Consider the following 21,306-nt stretch of genomic DNA (forward strand, 5'->3'; position numbering starts at 1 on the left):
CAAGCTGGCGGTGGCCGTGACCGAGGGACTACGGTGTTGCCCCTTCATAACTCAGCATTTCCTCTTCCAGACAGAAGATGTGGAGGGGAGCTGGGAGATTTCACTGGATACATCGAATCTCCAAACTACCCAGGCAATTACCCAGCCAACACCGAGTGTACGTGGACCATCAACCCACCCCCCAAGCGCCGCATATTGATTGTGGTCCCTGAGATCTTCCTGCCCATCGAGGACGACTGTGGAGATTACCTGGTGATGCGGAAAACATGTGTGTCTCCACCCTGTGCTCCTTTCCCCTTCTCAGGCCAGCTGGGAAGCCCCCCTTTCCTGGTGACCTGCTCCCCAGACTTCACTGTGAGAAGCGGGTCCAAAATGTCACTTCCATATTAGAATAGAGATGGGACATAAGTTTATAGAGTTCACTAAGAAACAAAATTTAGACTGTATCACACTTTAAGGCCTCTTGCTGAACCCAGAGGTAGTGATCCTGTGAGGCAGTCTTCCCCTTGGTGCTCACTGGAGTGGGCTGTACCCTCTTCCACAAGGAAACAGAAAGCCAGTGGAGCCCATACACTTGCCTCACCCAGGGCAGGAACTCATGGCTTGGGGACTGACTAAGGCTAAGGGCATGGTCTGTCCAGGAGGGACCCCTCTTCCCATCTTGTCCCATGATGCAATGCCCATAAATTGTGTGCTGTCAACACAATTTAGAGGCAGTGTAGTAAGTGGACTCTGCAGCCTGACTGCCTGGATCTGAATCCCAGATCCACCTCTTAGTGGTTCTATCATCTTGGGCATATATATTTAATCTTGCTGTGCCTCAGTTTCCACAGTTGTTAAAATGGGGATAAGTAGTAGTTAGATTATAGGGTTATTATGAGGATTAAATGAGCTCATATTTGCAAAGCACTTAGAATAATAATGGCACATGAAGCCACCATGTAAGTGTTTGCTATTCTTATTAGTGGCTGAACTGTCTGGCTCTGAACTCAGCTGTGGGTTTAAATCCTGACTTTATAACACACTGGCTGTGTGCCCCTGAGCAAGTGCTTAATCTCTCTATAAAAAGAGGTAACAATTGCACCAACTTCCTATGGATGTTGGAGTATTAAATGAGATGAAGCCTATAAAGTGCTTAGCACAGTGCATGGTTCTTAGGAAGCAATACATGGTGGCAGTTATTACTAGATTATGGTAGGTCAGCTCTGAAATTTGAGGGCCCTCTTCCCGGCTCCTAGAGTGAGTGCTACAGCCTAGGCTTATCCTTCTCTGGGGACCTGCAATCACCAGCTGCATCTACTTATTTCCAGGACTTTTGACCACTGTGATGGCTCAGCTGGGCCTGAAGATCCTCTTGAGCATTATGATCTGAGTGTTTGAAAAGATGAGTGTTTGTTGTCTGCCTGCTGAGTGACAAATCTTGATCTCCCCCCAACCCACCAACCCAACTTCCCTTGGCAGCCTCCTCGAATTCTGTGACAACCTATGAAACCTGCCAGACCTACGAACGCCCCATCGCCTTCACCTCCAGGTCGAAGAAGCTGTGGATTCAGTTTAAGTCCAATGAAGGGAACAGCGCCAAAGGGTTCCAAGTCCCGTATGTGACGTACGATGGTAAGCACTGTGCAGCTCAGGCTGCTTCTCTGCTTTGGAGCAGGACCAGCTTCTGAGCCAGCTGGTGGATTGCTGACAAGCACACGTGCTCAGAATGGCGAGCAGGATGGAGGAGAAAGGACATTGCTGCCTCACAAGTGCCAAATTTTAAACAGGCATCTGGGGACACTGACTGTAGGGATGAAAAGATGTTTTAGAAAATAAAAGTGAGCATAGCTTGGTGGGTAAGAGCAGGGGTGTTGAAGTCAGATAGGGCTGGATGAGCCTGGATATAGTCTCTTCTGTGACTTTCCATGTTACTTAACATTTCTAAGCCCCATTTTCCTCATCTCATTAGATTTAATGTGAGAGTTCAATAGGATAATTCACATAAAGTACTTGGTGTAGTGCCTGGCACATGGTAATTGCTCAATTTGTTAACTTTTTATGATTATGGCTTTTATTATATGGAATTCTAAGAAAAAAGACCCAATTTCTGGTCCTGGCTCTATTTACTAACTCACCATGTGACTTTGGGCAAGTCAGATGACTTTTCTGGTTTTATTTACTTCATTTTAAATGAAAGTGGCCCATTTGAGCCCTGGGGCCCCACCCAGCTCTGAGACTTGATTAACAAACATTTACTAGGAACACAAATGAGCTAGACCTTGCCCTTAAGGACCTCCTAATCTAGTAAGGGAAGAGTCATTTGTTCATTTGTGAATGTATTTATTCATCCATCCAACAAATATTTAATGAGCATCTACTGTGCCAGAAATTGGGTTACATGCTGGAGACAATGTGTAGGTGACAGAAACACAAAAAAAGTTTATATTGTCATAGCTGTTCTAATGGGGCACGTACAAAGCACTGTGTGAGCGTAGAAGAGGCATGGCGGTTAATTTTGCATGGGTTTTTCAAAGGAGCAAAGCAAACTCTCAAGAGCATTTGGATTTTAAAGAAACAATATATGATTTCTGGGCAGAAATGAAGAGGAAGATCTTTCAGGAAGATGGAATAGCATATGCTAAAGGATGGAAGCTTGGGAGTACACGGCGTGTGTAGGGACTGATGAAGAGTCTCATTTGGCCGGTGGACAGGGTGCACGGGGTTTAGCGTGAGAGATGCGACTAGATGGGAGGAGTAGGCTGTGAGGAGCCTTGAGGGCCAAGCTCAGGAAGGTAAGCTTAATTTTATAGGGAGCCATTGAAGATTTTTAGACAGACAAGTGCCAAAATTAGATGCATTTTGGAAAAGACAACATTATATGGCTTTCCTAAAAACACTCCACACAGTTCATTTCCAACATGCAACATCATCATCCCTGTCTCATAGTTGCCTGAAATGATTCCAAACACCCAAGACAAGGGCTCTTAGTACCAGATTCCTGTGGTGGAGACAAAGCCTTCCACACAGCTCTGCTGAGAGAGACGGAGCGCCTCACCTACCTGAAAGCAGCTAACTGGCCATCTCCCCTGTCTGGAGTCAGGAAGGAACCCAAAAAGACCCTGAGACACCAGAATAAATGTCACCAAAGCTCATGTACTTTAGTCTGGCTATTCTCAACTCTGCCACATGCAAAAATTTCTTGATTTTTTTTATTAAAAAAAAAAAAAACAAGAGTTACAGTGTGACCCATGGGACATGACATGAAACCCTGGTGAGGCCTAAGAAAGTATGTCTTGCATGTGTCTTAGAATAAAATAGTTGAAAACTGCTGTTTTGGTGATCCAGAAGACCCTTAGGTCTTCATTCAGAGCATTTTTAATCCTATTTTTAAAACCAGATTTCAAACAAGTTTGATATCTGTTTTCTAAGCCCAGAAGAATAGAAATCACATTTAGAAGGGGCTGGTGACACTGCTACAGACCAGCCCGCTGACCACTGGAGAACCATGAGAATTGCAGTCGTGGCTAACATATTTTGAGCATTACTGTGAGCCAGGTACGTGCTAAGTGCCTTTCTACTTGGTACATTCCTCACAATCGCCCCATGATGTGGACATGATTATGTCCCAGTTTTACAGATGAGGCTACTCAGGCTTGGAGATTTAAATAACCAAGCCAAGGTCACATCCCCACGAAGCTGCAGAGCTCGGATTGCCCCAGGTCTTTGGGCCCCCAGAGCCTGTGTTCTGAACAACGACACTCCACTGCTTTTCCAATGACAGTTAGAGCAAGTGAGAAAACAAGGTTGTTCTTAAAAGCAGAGGGAATATTTTTAAAAGAGAACAGTCTGGAAGTATTAGGTTTAGTGACAAACAGCCCCCGAGTTCTCTCTTAAAGCAGAACTCAGTTCCTAATGGTAAAGTCCCATCATCAGAAGGAGCTAATTCCCTGAGGTAGAGACACAGCAGCAGAGAGATTCAAGATGGAAAAGTTTGTGCCCTCACTCATATTTTATATTCACTAAAAAAAAAGAATAAGAAGAAAGAGCACATTAATAGAAGACTAATGCTATTATACACCTATTCAATTAGTCATTATGAGTGTTATACTATGCATTTCCATTTACCATCTCGATTGAGAGAAACTTTTCAAGATCTCCCACACAGTTTCAATGACATTTTAATAATGTGTTTGGTTTTGTTGCACTTGATGTGCATACAAAGGGACGTTTTTTCCATGTCTGGAATTTGGAAAAGATTGTGTTTTGCATATGCTTTATTTGAATTATGACTAGGAAGTATACTAGACTTAAAAGGGGGGAGGGGAATTTACATTTGGAGAGGAATTACTGTGTGCACTGTGCTTGGTGTGTATGTCAGGACCAAAAATTATTAATGAGAAAGTGAACATCTTCCCCAGTCTCCCAAAGAGAATCTTGTAGTTACTAGCCCAATTCTCACACACACACCCTCCACTCCACTCAAAAAAAGAAAGAGAAGAGTATCGCTTGGTAGGTAAGAAGCTTGATTGATTAATTTTACTTATCTATTGATTTTACGTGACACAAGGACAGCGAGCAAAAGAGGGGGGAGGAGGAAGAGAGGAAAGGGAGAGAAAAGCCATGAGTCTGAATGGGCTCACCCAGGGAATGAGTATAGACATAGACAGAGAAGAGAAGAGGACTGAGCTCTGAGCTGTGGGGCCCTCCCACAGTAAGAGGTCAAAGAGAGGATGAGGAAAAGCAAAGGAGCCTCAGAGCGAGCAGCCAGTGAGGAAGAAGAGTGGTGTCCCAGAAGCTGATTGAAGAAATATATCACAGAGGGAGGGCTGACTGGCCAGGTCAGATGCTAGTGATGCATCAAGGAAGATGTGGACCGAGAGCTGACCTACAGGGTTTGGCAACATGAAGTTCATTAGTAACCTCAACCAGCAATTTTGGAGGAGTGGGAGTGGTGGGGGCCACACTGATTGGACAGTGGGTGTTGACAATTCTTTCAAGGAATTTTGCTACAAAAGGGAGCAGAGAAGTGGGATAGAAGCTAGAGGGGGAAGTGAGATCAAGAGAGGGTTTTCTTTTTATTTTTTTTAAATTCAATTTTATTGAGATATATTCACATACCATACAGTCATACAAAGCGTACAATCAATTGTTCACAGTACCATTATATAGTTGTGCGTTCAACAAAATTAATTTTTGAACATTTTCATTACCACACACACAAAAATAATAAGAATAAAAATTAAAGTGAAAACAAAAAATTAAAGTAAAAAAAGAACACTGGGTGCCTTTTTGGTTTTTTTTTGCCCCCATTTTTCTACTCATCCATCCATACACTGGACAAAGGGGAGTGTGATCCATATGGCTTTCCCAATCACATTGTCACCCCTTGTATGCTATATTGTTATACAATCGTCTAAGAGAGGGATTTCTTAAGATCAGAAAAAAAAAAAACCAGTATGTGTACATGCTGATGGGAAAGACCAGTAGTGAGCGAAAATTTTATCATGAAGGAAAGAAAAGGAATAATTATTGGAACAATATCCTTGATTTGGTGAGAGATGATGGATCTGGTGCCCACAATGGAGAGATTGGTTTTGACTTTGATGCACAGAGGGTTCATCCAAGGGAACAGGATGGGAGCAGATGTTGGTAGGTGAAAGTATGTGGTGGTGGCAGTCTATGGGAGTTCTTTTCTGATTGCTTTCTCAGAATCAGAGTGGTAATTGTTCTGAGAGCAGCCACAGAAGGGGAATTTCTCAGAGCCTTCACAAAAAATGAAGGAAAGAGTATGGAAATAACTAAGACATAAAATTGCAAAATGCTGTGTCCCCCCAGGGGAGTGAATCTCCCTGGCAACGTGGAATACGACTCCCGGGGAGGAATGTAGACCTGGCATCGTGGGACGGAGAACATCTTCTTGACCAAAAGGGGGATGTGAAAGGAAATGAAATAAGCTTCAGTGGCAGAGAGATTCCAAAAGGAGCCTAGAGGTCACTCTGGTGGGCACTCTTATGCACACTTTAGACAACCCTTTTTAGGTTCTAAAGAATTAGGGTAGCTGGTGGTGGATACCTGAAACTATCAAACTACAACCCAGAACCCATGAATCTCGAAGACAGTTGTATAAAAATGTAGCTTATGAGGGGTGACAATGGGATTGGGAAAGCCATAAGGACCACACTCCACTTTGTCTAGTTTATGGATGGATGAGTAGAAAAATAGGGGAAGGAAACAAACAGACAAAGGTACCCAGTGTTCTTTTTTACTTCAGTTGCTCTTTTTCACTCTAATTATTCTTCTTGTTATTTTTGTGTGTGTGCTAATGAAGGTGCCAGGGATTGATTTGGGTGATGAATGTACCACTATGTAATGGTACTGTAAACAATCGAAAGTACGATTTGTTTTGTATGACTGCGTGGTATGTGACTATATCTCAATAAAATGAAAATTAAAAAAAAAAAAAGAAAAATGGGGATAAAAACTAAATGACAAATAGGGTGGGATGGGGGGAATGGTTTGGGTGTTCTTTTTTTACTTTTATTTTTTATTCTTATTCTGATTCTTTCTGGCGTAAGGAAAATGTTCAGAAACAGATTGTGGTGATGAATGCATAACTATATGATCGTACTGTGAACAGCTGATTGTACACCACCATGGATGATTGTATGGTATGTGAATATATTTCAATAAAACTGAATTTAAAAAAAAAAAAAAATGCTATGTCCTTTATTCCAACAGAGGACTACCAGGAACTCATTGAAGACATAGTTCGAGATGGCAGGCTCTATGCATCTGAAAATCATCAGGAAATACTTAAGGTAAGTAAGTACCTAGGGTGGACACAGCAGTTACCCACAAAGCTCCAGAAGCAGTTTTGGAGGAAGGTTTTCTCCTGCTCCATATGGCTGTCTTTCAGACCCCAAGCTTGCCCTGGGCCAAGGTCAGTTTTATACTTTCACCAGACTTAATTTTTTTTTTTGTTTAATCAGGTGGCTGTCTTTAGTGTTGCCAAGTGAAGTAGTATTTTTTTAAATTAGGAAATTTGTGTGTGTGTAAGTCTGGGTAGAGGTGGGTTGGGGGCTTGTTTAAAATCTAAGTCAGCAGCAAATAGTGTTTTCATATTGACTTCAACTAGATAAGGATGTTGACCCCTTGTTTGTCCTTCACGCCCAAAATTCATCAAATTTTAGAAACTTACATAATTCTCAATATCACTTGCCATATCATTAACCCTATGAATATTCCAAAAATCTTGATGTTGCATCTCACTGGTCGAGAAAAAGACAATAATTTTTTATATATTAAATTTTCCTTTAATAATAATACATAACTTCTGATGGATGGTATGGTGTGTGACTATATCTCAATAAAATTGCACTAAAAATAATACATACTTGTAGATATTAGGAAAAAATAAAAACTGGAAAAAAGATAAAAATCAGAGGATATAATTTTCATGAAGTCTTTTTCAGTTAACACTGGGTCATTATAGTTCCACTGGCTAAATGTCAGAATGTTTAAACATTTTGGCCCAGTAACAAAAATCCCATTCTTTTAGGATAAGAAACTGATCAAGGCTCTGTTTGACGTCCTGGCCCACCCCCAGAACTATTTCAAGTACACGGTTCAGGAGTCCCGAGAGATGTTTCCAAGATCTTTCATCCGACTGCTGCGTTCCAAAGTGTCCAGGTTTTTGAGGCCTTACAAGTGACTCTGCCCACATGCCATTCAGTACAGATGTTCCAGTGGTGGACTTGGGATGGAGCTGCATGCCTTCTGCATGCCAGCACACAGTCGGGTATTGCTGTCTCCAGTACCAGTGACTCGTTAGAGTTCAATTTTTATAGATAATACAGATATTTTGGTAAATTGAACTTGGTTTTTCTTTCCCAGGATGGTGGATGTGGACTGAGAATGGCTTTGGGTTGCACCTGCTTCTCAGTGCTGTGGGCAGATGTCTTGGATTCAGCAGGGGCTGGCTGAGCTGGGCTTTGGTCAGCCTGGGTGATACTCATCTGTCCTTCCTTGTTCTCACTCCTCCTCAAGGGGGCTGTGCTGGAAAGGAGGCCACAGACGGGGCTGCTTTGTCGGGAACTTCAGCTTTCTCCAGAGTGGCCCTTCTTAAGGAGTCCTCTGTTGCCATGTGCAGGCTCTGACCACCCAGGGCAGGAAGGAAGGGTGGGAGGAAGAACCCTCCAGGTGCCTTTACTCACCCTGGACCTGGGAGGACTCAGTTTCTCCACAGCCTTCACCAACCTGTATGAACTAAGTTTGATCCCAGGAGATTGAGTTCTAAGCAGTGATCATTAAAAAGTACTTAAAAGAGAAAGAATTAGAAATAAAAAGGTAAAACCTAAGCACTTCTGTGGCCATAATAATGTGGACCTATTGACAACCTTCCCAGTTGCCAGTTTCCACTCCGTGACAGATGTACAGTGCTGTGCCTTCAGACTGCATTAGGGATGGAGAGTTCAGGTCAGTTGTCATCTCCTTAGTGGATGAGAGTCACCTACTGCCATGAAAAGGAGATGAGGAGTACTGTCTGAGCAGTACTGCCAAGATGTCCTACTTTTCCAGGGGGGTAGGGAGGTGGGGGTCCTGCCACATGGGGTCAGAGGTCAGATGGAATGTGGTAAGGACCAACCTGCCATGTTTACCCTCCTTCCCACTCCTCAAGGTCAGGGACTGACTCTGCACCGAGGAAATGAGTAGTTCCACTAAGAGTGATCTTGTTCTCTTGCTGGTGACATGACTGCCAGAAGCAGCTACAAAATTCCAGGCCTCTAAGTGCCATCGAATCACCTCACTTTTGGTTGGCACAGACAGGTCTCACAGTTACTTACTCCCACAGGAACTTGAATTTTCAATATTACTGAATTTTTAAAAATGCAAATCCAAGGCAAAAATCTCATCACAATGACTAAAAAAGGACCCTATAAAACAAACTGCCATTTCCCTAATGAATAGAGTGAACTCACATAACCATAGTGTTATCTCAGTAACAAATAATTCTGTATGCAATCAATTCTTTATACCAAAGTACTAAATAATACGTTTAAAATATTTTTGAAGAATACAAAGGCTATTTCATTATTGTTGAACTCCTTTTTTCACTTCAGTTTTTTTTAAAAAAAAACTTATTATATTTAGTTTTTTGAAAGTCCTAATCAAACTTTCTTCTTTATTTGGATGGATCCTCAATTTCCACTATCAGATTTCTCTTCAAAAGTTTGAACACCTTCATTTAAAAAAACAAAACAAAACATTAAACAAGCACTTGGAATTTGTTGTACTGGAACTTGCCGTGTTTAGCTGAGTCTAACAATAAGTAACTCTGTCTTCATGAGCATTGCTGATTTCACAAGAAGGCTAGGAATGGGAATACTCTAGGACTTGGAAGGAGGCTGCATAAGCCCTGGTCACTGTGACGTGTCCTCCAGGAGCAGGCCCATGTACCAGAGCTGTGCTCTGGGACAAGCCCGAAGCTTCTTCTCTATACTAAGAGAGGTACCTTAGGTAGCCACCCTAAGAGATGCTTCGGTCATGTTGGAAGGCTGGCTGGCTGGGGCCACTGTTGCTACCTGCTGAATCAATAAACATTATGGAACATCTGCTCTGACCTAGGCACTGTTCTAGGCCCTAAGGGATGCACAGTGACAAGAGAGACAAGGTCCCTGCCACATTTTAGAGGGAAGAAACAAACAATAAACAAATAAATAAACATGACAAGTATCAGCTAATGATAAATGCTATAATGTAAATTAAAACGGGTTAATATAACCAGATGACTGTGTGGCTACATTGGGTGCAAAGATTGTGGAAGGCCGCTCGGAGGGAAATGACATTTAAACTGAAAACTAAATGTCAAGAAGGAACCAGCCTTGGGAAAAAGCAGAGGGAATAATATCCCAGATAGAGGAAAACCGAGTGCAAAAGCTCTCGGGCAAGAACAAGCATGTGTGTGCATCACAGTCTAGTGTGAAGGCAAGTGGGACGAGAGAGGCTGAGGAACTGGACAGGGGCCAGATCACGTCAGGCTTTGTTCGGGCTTAATTCTAACTATGTTGTGGAGCCTTTTTAAGTAGAGGATTTTAAGCAGAAGGGTTTAAGCAGAAGAATGACATGCTCTAACTTATGTTCTTAAAAGATAGCTCTGGCTACTGTATGAAGAATGGAGGCAGAGAGAGCAGTTAACAGGCTACTGCAATAAACCAAGTGATCATACAGTTGGGAAATGAGACTATTGTCTGGAATTAGGGTGGTAGTACTGGTGATGAGAGAAGTAGAAGGATTCTGGACATGTTTTGGGGGAGAGTCAACAGAACTTGCTGATCAGGATTGGCTATAAGAGGTGAGGGAAAGACACCAATCAAAGACACATTGCTTGAGAATCTGGGTAGATGGAGAAGACAGGAGGAGGAGTAAGTCTCTGATGTGGCAATTTTAAAGCATATCTGCATATTCTGACCCTCCTTCCATGGAAATTTGGGGTCTGTGTCCTCTCATCCTTGAATCTGGGCTCATGACTACTTGACCAGAATTATTCAGCAGAAATGACATTATGCCAGTATCTGGACCCAGGTCTTAAGAAATTGGTAGTTTCCACTTCCTCTTTCTTTAAACACTCACTCTTGGTGCTCAGTCATCATGCCTTGATGAAGCCATAGCAACCCCTGGAGAAGCCATGTGGAAAAGAACCAAGCCCCCCATCACTACCCCACCACCACCACCACCACACATACATACAGGTCCAGTGGAGCCCCCAGGTGGCAGCAAAACTTGCCAGCTATGTGAGTGAGCCATCTTGGAAATGGACTCTCCAACCTCAAGTTGAGCAGATGCTTCATGGAACAGTCCCTATCAAGCCCTACCTAAACTGCAGATCTGTGAGCAAAATCAATGATTATTGTTGGTAAAAGCCACTAGGTTTGGGGGTGGTTTCTTATTCAGTAATAAGAAACAGGAAAGGGGGAGAAGATTGGGAGTTCTACCTTGGCCATTCTAAATTTGAGATGCCTATTAGACATCCAGGGAGAGAGTTCAAATAGACAGCTGGTTATGTGAAGTACCAGGAGGAGTCAGAGCTGAAATATAAATTTTAGTGTCACAGAATAAAAACATGAGCCTGGCTGAGGTCTGGGGAAAAGCGTGTAGATAAAAACCAGGGAGATCCGAATCCTGGAATTTCCTATGGGCAAAGAGACCATGATTTGGGGGAGCTGCTTAGTAAGTAAACAGGAAGAGGTCAGAGCTGAGCTTCTACCTTCCCTCCAAGAGAGCTAGTTCTGTGGGTGAAAAGTGAGGGGGAATGGAATCTGTACAAGTCCTTCCTTCCAGCTGTGGTTATTATTCTTTAGTCATACTGAAGTACTGCATTTACGGATTTAGCAATTTGGTTGCCCTTGAGTTTCCAATGCTAATAAAAGAATTTTCTCCTTTTCACACTAACAGATGATTATCTTCACTTTGGAAAATTGCTTCCTCTGAATCATTCTGTGAGCTGTTAAGTGTGTCGTCTGTAGGCACTCACTGGATTTAGGTTTGCAGGTTTTAAAATGTCATATGGTAACTTGGGAAAGGTGGTGGCTGCATGGCATGAAGCCAGGACTCATTTGCCCTCTGGCAGATCTCTGCAGTAAGATGCACCAGAACTATTGCCTGCTGCAGACCACCAGAGCTTGCGGGCCTGTGCCCTAGAAAGCCCAGGGGCCCATACCAGGCCCAGCCACTATCTTCTCCTCAACCCAGATGAGGTGTTTGCTATAGGACTGTCAGCAGCTCTGCTTCCTTCAACATAGCAGGAGGGGTCCTGGGAGCTTTATCCAATTCTATGCCACCCCTAGCCAGCATTTGGGAGGCAGATGGTTATGGTGAGTCTGAAATAAAGCAACTCCTCACCAAGTAGAGGAAGCCTTCTTACCTAAGGCCCACTACTAGGGAAGGCATCAGCTACCTCTGAATCCAGGTCCCAGGAGTGGCTGGCAAGAGCCCTTCCACAAGAAATTGGAGGCCTTGGCAAAGTTCCCTTTCTGTGACCATCTACTCCAGTGACTTGTGAGCCCAGCTCAGGGGTGTCCTGAACATGCTACTCTGTCTCCTTCCCCCTTTGGATGGTCCTGATCAGCATGCGGGAGGCCATCTTTGGTGGCCTACTGGCCCAGCAGGTCTGCACCTGTGATTGATGTCAGTGATACAGCCACAGAGACATCACTACTCACCATGGATCACTTTCCAGAGAACACATAGGGTCAAAATAGATTTAGAAAGCGAAACCACTTTAATTCACAGTTAAGTTGCTCTAGTTGAATAAAAGGGTTAGAAAATAAAAACCACCTACTACCAACAGTGATAACAACTCTGCATTGCTTGATTTTCAGAGTATCTCATAAAGGCAATGAGACTGCAGACCTTAGTTACAAATAATTCTTTATGTGTTTGCTCATTCATTCACTTATGCAGTAATTATTTATGAAGGCCTCCTAAGTGCCCGGTTTGCAGTAGCTGGGGAGAAAGCAGTGAACAAAATAAAGCCCCTGCCCTCGTGGAAACTAGATTCTAGCTGATAGACAATAAATATGTAATGTACAGTCAAGTAGCGATAAGTGTTGTAAAGAAAATAAAGAAGGGCTAAGGGGTGGGATGGGAGTTGCTATTTTAGATAGCGTGAGCTCATCCTGGAGTCATGAATCCAGGCCCCTCCCAGGGCACTGGCTCCTCAAAACAAGCCTGGGAGCACGGGCCCTGGCAAGCTCCTTTACTGGCCCAGCAAGAATTTGTCATTTCATCTCACGCTAGGCTAACCAAAGCTCCAAGTTGTGAACAGCCATTTCGCAATTTCTAGTCCAGGTGCCACCTAGTGGTCATAGAAAATGGAACTGTCTTGGAGTTTAAATGCCCATAGTTCAAGGGAAAATGTTACCAATGGGGTATTGAAGGCCAGAGCTGTGGTTTAATAACTGATTTATTGTATGGTGTTTGATATAGCTCTCAGAGTGTAGATCTTTTAGATCTTTTAGTTTAGATCTCTTCTTTCCCTCTGCCTAGCCTAATGACTAATGACTGGAAGGGAAGCCATTGATTTAGGTCATTTCAAACTATCAACAATGCTCTGCATCACGCACACACACCCACATACATTCGTTCATTCAATGCTTGTTATGATCTAGGCACCATGTGAGGCTGGATATACTTTGCAGAGAGAGGGTAGAAAAGGAGTTTTAAAAATGAGGAAAAATTTCATTCCATAATAGTAATCTTGTGCATTGTCCCACCACATGTAGTTCCAGGAGCTACCATACCTACCTCAGTTAGACCATTCTCTGATCCCAGATTTTATCCTAGGAATGAAGGATAACTTTTGAAAAAAGGATAACTTTTTTCCTACATGAGACAAAGGTAGGAATACAACTCCACCTCAAATCTGAGCTTTGGTGCTGGTCTTGGCTTATTACACACTCTGAGGTTGAAAAAAAATGAACAGTTGTTAAGCAGGAAATGTCCCAGGGAGGACAGAACCCAGCAATGTGTGACATGGCCACATGCCTCAGAAGAGTGTTGTGGGAAGTGTGAGCTTGGGGGTGAAGCCTGGCCAGGCGTGCTGTGCTCAGCCCTCTGCAGCCTTATGGGGGTAACTTGCAACGCATGACTGAAGATTGGTCATTGTCACATGGTGCCAGTGTGGCTGTGTATATAATGCCTGGTCATCTGTATAAAACTGTCAACCATGTAGTAAGAATTATGCCTGGAATTTAGATGTTAGATTCAAGTGACTTGGCTTGAGAAAGGAAGGCAACTTTAACAGGTGTCTCCAGTGATGTGGGTGCAAGTATAAGAAGCTTGGTAAGCCCTCTCAGGGCTTCCCATGAGGAACAGGGGTGATTCAAGCAATATCACACACCGATCCCCCCCCCCCCCCAATATTCCTAATGTGCTTTTCTGAGAATGCACTCTCTCCACTTATCACAGTGACAGGTAACATCTCTAAGATTCATGTATCATAATGCTCATTTTCTCCAAGACTCCCATTATGTCCTCTGTAGTACCTGGATTTATATTCCAGCTCTGCCACTTACTAGCTATGTGAACTTGCTTGGCTCATTAACTTCCCTGCCTCAGTTTCCTCATGTGGTTAATAAGGTTAATGATAGTACCTACCAAATAGGATTGTTGTGAGAATTAAATGAGCTCATAACATGGAAAAGCTCTTGGAACAGTGCCTGGAATATAGTAAGAGCTCAGTAAATGTTAACTATCATCATATCATCATCATCATCACCATTGTCATCATTACCTCCCAATTTTTGAGACTTGGGACATTAAATCCAAGATAGAGTCTTTAAAGGGATTCACACTCTACTGGTTTCTCCCACTCCACTGAAACAGAAAAGGATTTCACTTGGAAGCAGAAAGAAAAGCCTGCAATGTCTGATTTGGTTCTCACATAAGACCCTCTGAAAAACCCTCTCCTCCTGAGCCGGGAAGGTGAACATGCTTCTCTAATCCCTAAGACTAGTTCTCTTAGGTCAGGAACAGTGCACATACACACACAAATACACAAACACAGAGGCCTGACAATCCTTCATCTTTTCTTATTTCCAATCTTCAGCTCCTAATGCATGAGGATGGCAATATATCTCCTTGCTAAGCTCAGAATCACACATTCTCAACTTTGATATTTCTAGCATGGCAAAGTCTAACTTTTGACCCCAAGAAAGCAGTGTTCAGGGCTGTACGTGAATAAGGTCAATAAGGAGACTCACTTTAGCAGGATGTAAACTCATGGCCCCGAAGAAACAGTGAATACTTTCCATGATCCCACATCGTTAATGGGACAAAGCCCCTATTTAAGGCATGAGGGCAGAGACCTGGCCATTGTGCAGTGTGCACCTGGGAGAGCACAGAACTCAAAGCTGAATGTGCTAATGGAGTGTGGACAGCCTGGGAAGGGAGAATTTCATCTTTTTAAAAAATCATGAATGGCAGGAGAAAATGTAATTATACAGTGGAGAATTTAGATAATACCTTTACCAAATTATCAAAATTAGCATCTCCAATAAAGGACAGATGGATATTGTATGCCTCCAGATGTGATACACTGAGAAGGATATAATATCACCTATACAGTACTCAGGCCAAGAATGCATAGCTTCAATCTAAATACAAGGTGTGCTGCTTTGAATCTGTTATGAAACCCCATAAAAGACTATGTTCTTATAATCTACTCTTATGGGGGCAGACCCATTGTGGGTGGGATCTTTTGATTAGGTTGTTTCCATGGAGATGTGGCCCACCCAGTTGTGGATGGGAGCTTTTGGTTAGATTATTTCCATGGAGATGTGACCCTGCCCATTCAAGGTGGGTCTTAATTAGTTTAATGGAGTCCTTAAGAGAGCTCAGGGAGAGAGAGAGAGCTCAGAGCTGACACACACCCAGACATGACACACACCCAGACAGCTGGAGATGCAGGCAGAAAGACATTTGGAGATGCTAAGCTAAGAGATGAAGCCCAGAATTTGCCCTGGAGAAGCTAAGTGAGAACCCACAGACGCTTAAAGAGCAAGCCACTGGAATCAGAAGCTGAAAGCAAAACAACCCAGGAGCAAAGGACCAGCAGTTGCCAGCCACATGCCTTCCCAGCTGACAGAAGTGTTCCAAACGCCATTGGCCTTTCTTCAGTGAAGGTATCCTCTTGTTGGTGCCTTAGTTTGGACACTTTTATGGCCTTAGAACTATAAATTTGTGAACTAATGAACTCCCATTGTAAAAGCCAATCCATTTCTGGTATTTTGCATTTTGGCAGCTTTAGCAAACCAGAATACAAGGAAACATCAGCCAAATGCAAAATGAGGAATCCTCTATTCAAAAAAGGGGGGGGAGGGTGAACAATAAAAATAAATTGCACATCAACAAAATTAAAAACTTTTGTGCCCGAAAGGACACCATAAAGAAGGTGAAGAGACACTAATGCAAAATGTTAAAAGGGAGGGTGAGGATATGAGAACTCTGCATTTTCTGCATTAATTTTCCTATAAACCTACAATTTCTCTAATTTTAAAAAAGTGAAAAGACAACCCACAGAATGAGAGGAAATTTTTGCAAATCATATATCTGATAAGGGACTTGTATCTAGAATATATAAAGAACTCTTAGAACTCAATAATATAAAGACAAATATTAAAATGGACAAAGGTTCTGAATAGATATTTCTCCAAAGAAGATATACAAATGGCCAATAAGCATGTGAAAAAGATGCTCAATGTCAATAGCCATCAGGGAAATGCAAATAAAAACCATAATGAGATACCAATTCACACTCACTAGGATATGGCTATAATCAAAAAGATAGATCATAACAAAAGCTGGTGAGAATGTGGAGAAATTGGAATTCTTTTGTATCGCTAGTAGAAATGTAAAATGCTGCAGCTGCTTCGGAAAACAGTATGGCAGTTCCTCAAAAGTTTAAACAGTTACCATATGACCCAGCAATCCCACTCCTTGGTATATACCCAAGAGAAATGAAAACATACGTCCAGACAAAAAATTGTACATGAAAGTTCATAGCAGCATTAGTCATGATAGCCAAAAGGGGGAAACAACCCAAATGTCCATCAACAGATGTATGGATAAACAAAATGTGGTGTATCCATATAATAGAGTATCATTCAGCAATAAAAAGAATGAAATACTGATACATGCTACAACATGGATGAACCTTGAAAACATGCTAAATGAAAGAAGCCTGTCACAAAAGACCATATATTATATAAAAGCATTTATATGAAATATCCAGAATAAGCAAATCCATAGAGACAGTAGATTAGGGGTTACTTAGGGTTGGGGGGTTGTGAGGAAATGGGGAATGACTGCTGATAGGTACTGGTTTTTTTGGGGGGAGGGGGTTGAAAATGTCCTAAAATTGATTGTAATAATGGTTGTACAACTCTGTGAATATATTAAAAACCAATGAACTGTATACTTTAAATAGGTGATTTATGATATGTGAATTGCATCTCAATAAAACAGTTATTAGAAGGGCATGGGGTATTCATTATGAATGTCAATGTCATAAAATACCAAGAAAGCTTTGGAAATGTTCCAGATTAAAGGAAGCTAAAGAGATATGACAACCAACTGCAATACCTGACCCTGGCCTGGATTCTGTACTGGAAGACCATGCAGTAAAGGACATTATTGGATCAACTGACAAAGTTAGAACAGAAATAGTAGTTTAGATAAAAGTATTTTATCAATATAAATTTATGAAGTTCATATATGTACTGTAGTAATATAATAGAAAAAATAGAAAAATCACTATTCTTAGGAAATACACATTGAAGTATTTAGGGTTAAAGAGTTGTAACATGCAACTTACTCTCAACTGGTTCACAAAAAATTTGTGCATGTTTGTTTGCAGGGGAAACACATGATAAAGCAAATGGGGTAAAATGTTAATAATAAGTGAATTTGGTTGAAGAATATACAGGTGTTCTTTGTACTATTTTTATTTTTGCAACCTTTTGTAAATTTGAAATTGTTTCCAAATAAAAAGTTTAAAAATAATCCCAAATGACTTTTCTCTCTGGGCAGGGGAGAGCTGTGCGAAAATAGGTGAGTGAATGCTATGAATGTCTGTGTGAGTATGTGTGGCTGTGCATATATCTGCACACCATGGGGTATACACGTGCTCCATGGAGTGCTTCCTTCTCTGCTGCCATTTACGTCTGGGCCCCATGGCCTGCCCAGCTAGGGCCACCAATCTCTCACTTTCACACCTAAGCAGAATGCTCTGTTACTTTGAGGGAAGGAAGTGGAGCCCTCCATGCTCCTGAGGCAGACAGTAGTTATGATGCATGAGCTGCCCTATAGGCTTTCTCCCCCACTGGCTGCATGATTAAGCCTAAGCTTTGCTGTTGTCTGAGAAGCTTGCCAGACATCTTCAGAGGTCCCATTTCTAGACTGAAGAATTCTCCACCCACTGGTCTCAGGAAAGCCTCTCTTTCCCCAGGTTCTCTATCTATGTTGGGGAGAGGAAGGAAGGAAAGAACAGGGTTCATATTTATTGAGAGCCCACTTTGTGCTAGGCTCTGGGATTTATACATATTATCTTATTTAAATCACACAGAGCCCTGCCACATGAGTAAATTGAGGCTCAGAGAGCTCTGGTAACTTGGCCAAGGTCCCACAGCAAGCAAGGGGCAGAGCTGATATTCAAAGCCAAAAGCCTAGACTCCCCCGCTTCCACCAGACACTCTTGCTTCAGATACTGAGAATTTTTTCCCCCTTTCTCTCCTCTTTTGCCTTCTGATTTGAGGTCACAGCCTGACTTCATCCCAGGAAATGAAACAAAATCATTGTTAGATTATTGGATCCAGTCAACTTTGGAAAACACCAGCGGAGCTGGCATCAGCCCTGTTTTTTGAGGCCACAGTGATGTTGGGAATCATTCTGAAGGAAGAGGACAGAAATATCTCGTCTTTGCTTTAGCCTGCCAAGGTAGACACAATCTTCAGGCTGGGCACCAAGTCATTGGCACCATGTAGCTCAGGATCCTGGCACACATATGGCACCTGCAGCAGACAGCTTTTTGGAGAATCTTCCTGCCAGAAGGAGTCAGGGTGGTGGTGAGGGTTCCAGAGGAAGAAAGAGACTCTGTAGCTACCGGGGTGAGAGGGTAGGCAAAGGGGGATCCTGACAGTGGCTGTTCTTCCTTCCAGGGTGTACCCAAGGGCAAAGTCTGAGGCAAAATACAAGGATAGAAGATGAGGAGGAAAAAAATCCCTTGGTGGTCTCCCCTTTCTTCTCTGTTTTTCTCCTTTACTCTTCTGGCCTCCCAGTCCCAGAACACCTCTTGTATCCCATTCTCAAAGGCATCCCTGTTAGATGAAGACCCAAAGGAGAGCTGATAGGAGAATATGTTATAAGCTTAAAGGTGCAGAGAGCCATCAGACAGGAAGAGCCTGCCTACAGTGGCATCAGCTCAGAGCAAAGAAGAGCTAAGGCACAGTGATGATGTTTCTGGAGCTTGTTCCCATTTGCTAAAGCTGCCATTATGCAAAATACCAGAAATGGATTGGCTTTTACAAAAGGGGATTTATTAGGTTACAAATTTACAGTTCCAAGGCCATAAAACATCAAACTGTCATCAACAAGAAGACACCTTCACTGAAGAAAGGCTGGGAAGGCATGTGGCTGGTGTCTGCTAGTCCTCTGCTCTTAGGTTCTTGTTTCAAAATGGCTTCCTCCAAAATGTCTCTGGACTTCTGTCTCTCTTAGCTTCTCTTAGCCCTCTGCTTGGTTCTCCTGGGCCATTTCTCTCTAGGCATCTGGGAGTCCTCTCTTAGCTTCTCCGGGAAAAACTCTGGGCTTCAGCTCTTAGCTTAGTATCTCCAGATGTCCTTCTGTCTGCATCTCCAAGCATCGCCAAGCATCAGCGTCTGTGTCAGCTCTTGAGCTCTCTTAAGTACTCCAGTGAACTAATGAAGACCCCCCCAGAATGGGTGGGGTCACATCTCCATGGAAATAATTTAATCAAAGGTCTCACCCATAGTTGGGTGAGTCACATCTCCCTGGATACACTCAATCAAAAGATTTCACCCAATAAGACTGGATTAAAAGATCATGGCTTTTCCAGGATCCATAACAGTTTCAAATAGGCACAGAGCCCTTGGATCCAGCCATGCCTGAGCCCCTGAATTTTTTTATTTAAGGGTGAAAACGTTTGCACTTTTGCTTATAAATTTTTCAACTGGGTTTTTGTCACTTATAATAAGAAAAACATGAAAAAAATTCTAACTTAAACAGTATTGGCTTGTCTAGTAAAGTTTTTCAAGAACAGTTCCTCTATAACAGCCAGGGTAGGATGCAGAGAACTTTATAACTTCACAATGGAGCCACTTGACATGGTAAAACCAGAATCGGGGGCCCCATAAAGAAGAGGCCTTGGCTCTAGGGAGGGGTAACATGCTCAGGTCTGGATTAAGTTGCCTGGAGCTCAGACTGGGTAGGAGTATAGGCCAAGGCAATTCCAGGTAATGATGGTAGCTACCTTCTGCTGAGCCCTTATTAAGTGCCAGACAATGTGCTGTGCCTACTATTTCATTTATCTTCATAGCAGTCCTGAGAGGTAAATATGTTATCAGCGACATTTCCTGGACGATGAGCAGAAGCTCAGAGTGGTGAAATAACTCACTAGTCACATAGCTAGTAAGTGGCAAAGCAGGGATTCAAACCTAGTGTGTTAGACTCCAAAACCTATGCTTTTAACAGCTACATTGTACTTCCTCCAAGATGGATCAATGGGGCAGTTAGCTGTATAGAGAATTAATAATAATTTTTTGTTGCTATAGTTCTAGACAGTTTACAAAACCAATTATATATACAATTTCACTTAATCCTTACAAGATGTGGAAACTGACGCTCATAGGTAGGGAGTAACTTGCTCAAAGTCATTTGGACAAACCGGTGACCCTTCCGAAATTGAGCAGTCCAGTCTGCGGTCTGCAGGAACTTGTGGTGTCTGTACAGGGGGTGGGGACTGGCCTCACCACAATGTCCCGTGTTTAAGGGCAATGATGGTATCAGTCTGTCTCTGACAGGTAAGGGCCCCAACTAGTGCTGTGGAGACAGATCCAATTGCAGAACACAAATTCCACTACAGCAAAGAGCTCTGCATTCACAAAAAGATTCCCAGATCTAGCCAACGTCCCATTTATTCTTCAGCAACACTTGATATGGCTGAATTCCAGCCTAACCAAAGAGATTCAGCCTCCTGGTGTTCCCAGGGGGAATCTAGCTATGAAAGGAGCCCCTGTCTTCCGGCAGGGCCAGCCTTGGCCATAAAAGGCTGCACTGCGGGACTGAGCTGAGCTGTCTTGGAAGTGGGGATTCTGATTCCTCCTCCAGGGCTTTTCTGCCTACCTGGCTTCCTCCCTGAAGAAAGGAGCTGCCCCTGCCCAAGCCCCAGGGGCCCTTGCTGTTGAGACTGTCCTCAAGCTTTGTTGAGCTCAGAAGCGCCTGTCCTAAAGAGACAAGGCAAGGCTGTCTCTCACCATTCCCTGGGTGACCTGCTCCTGGAGGAGTGACCAGGCAGGGATCCAGGCAACAGGACAGAAGGGGCCAGGGCAGCCACTGTTGTTCACTGCTGGAAGTGTGCCACCGGACTGGGAGGTGAGCTGCAATCCCACCCCTTTTTCTGCTCTCCCAGTAGGAGAGCCTGCCCTGGGTTTGTGGGGGTGGACTGGCGGAGACAGGAATCCAGCCCTGGATCTTCCTTGAAGCTAGGTGAGTAGCCTTCTGGATGCTTTCCCATAAGCAGTCTGTGCTCTC

The 21,306-nt window shown here is 43.0% G+C and overlaps 1 protein-coding gene across 6 annotated transcripts in view; it reads left to right on the forward strand.

Annotated features, from left to right (window-relative positions):
• Positions 1–15,252, forward strand: part of SCUBE2 (signal peptide, CUB domain and EGF like domain containing 2) — a 71,547-nt gene extending 56,295 nt beyond the window's left edge. For all 6 annotated transcript variants that reach the window (XM_037840032.1, XM_037840034.1, XM_037840035.1 and 3 more), the window contains 4 exons: positions 71–268; positions 1,462–1,614; positions 6,721–6,800; positions 7,541–15,252. In XM_037840032.1, the coding sequence (XP_037695960.1) occupies positions 71–268; positions 1,462–1,614; positions 6,721–6,800; positions 7,541–7,693 (584 nt within the window). In that variant the 3' untranslated portion in view covers positions 7,694–15,252. The remainder of the gene's footprint in view (positions 1–70; positions 269–1,461; positions 1,615–6,720; positions 6,801–7,540) is intronic.
• The last annotated feature ends 6,054 nt before the right edge of the window (positions 15,253–21,306 follow it).

The sequence above is a fragment of the Choloepus didactylus genome, chromosome 6, assembly GCF_015220235.1.
Source record: "Choloepus didactylus isolate mChoDid1 chromosome 6, mChoDid1.pri, whole genome shotgun sequence".
NCBI classification, from domain to species: Eukaryota; Metazoa; Chordata; class Mammalia; order Pilosa; family Megalonychidae; genus Choloepus; species Choloepus didactylus.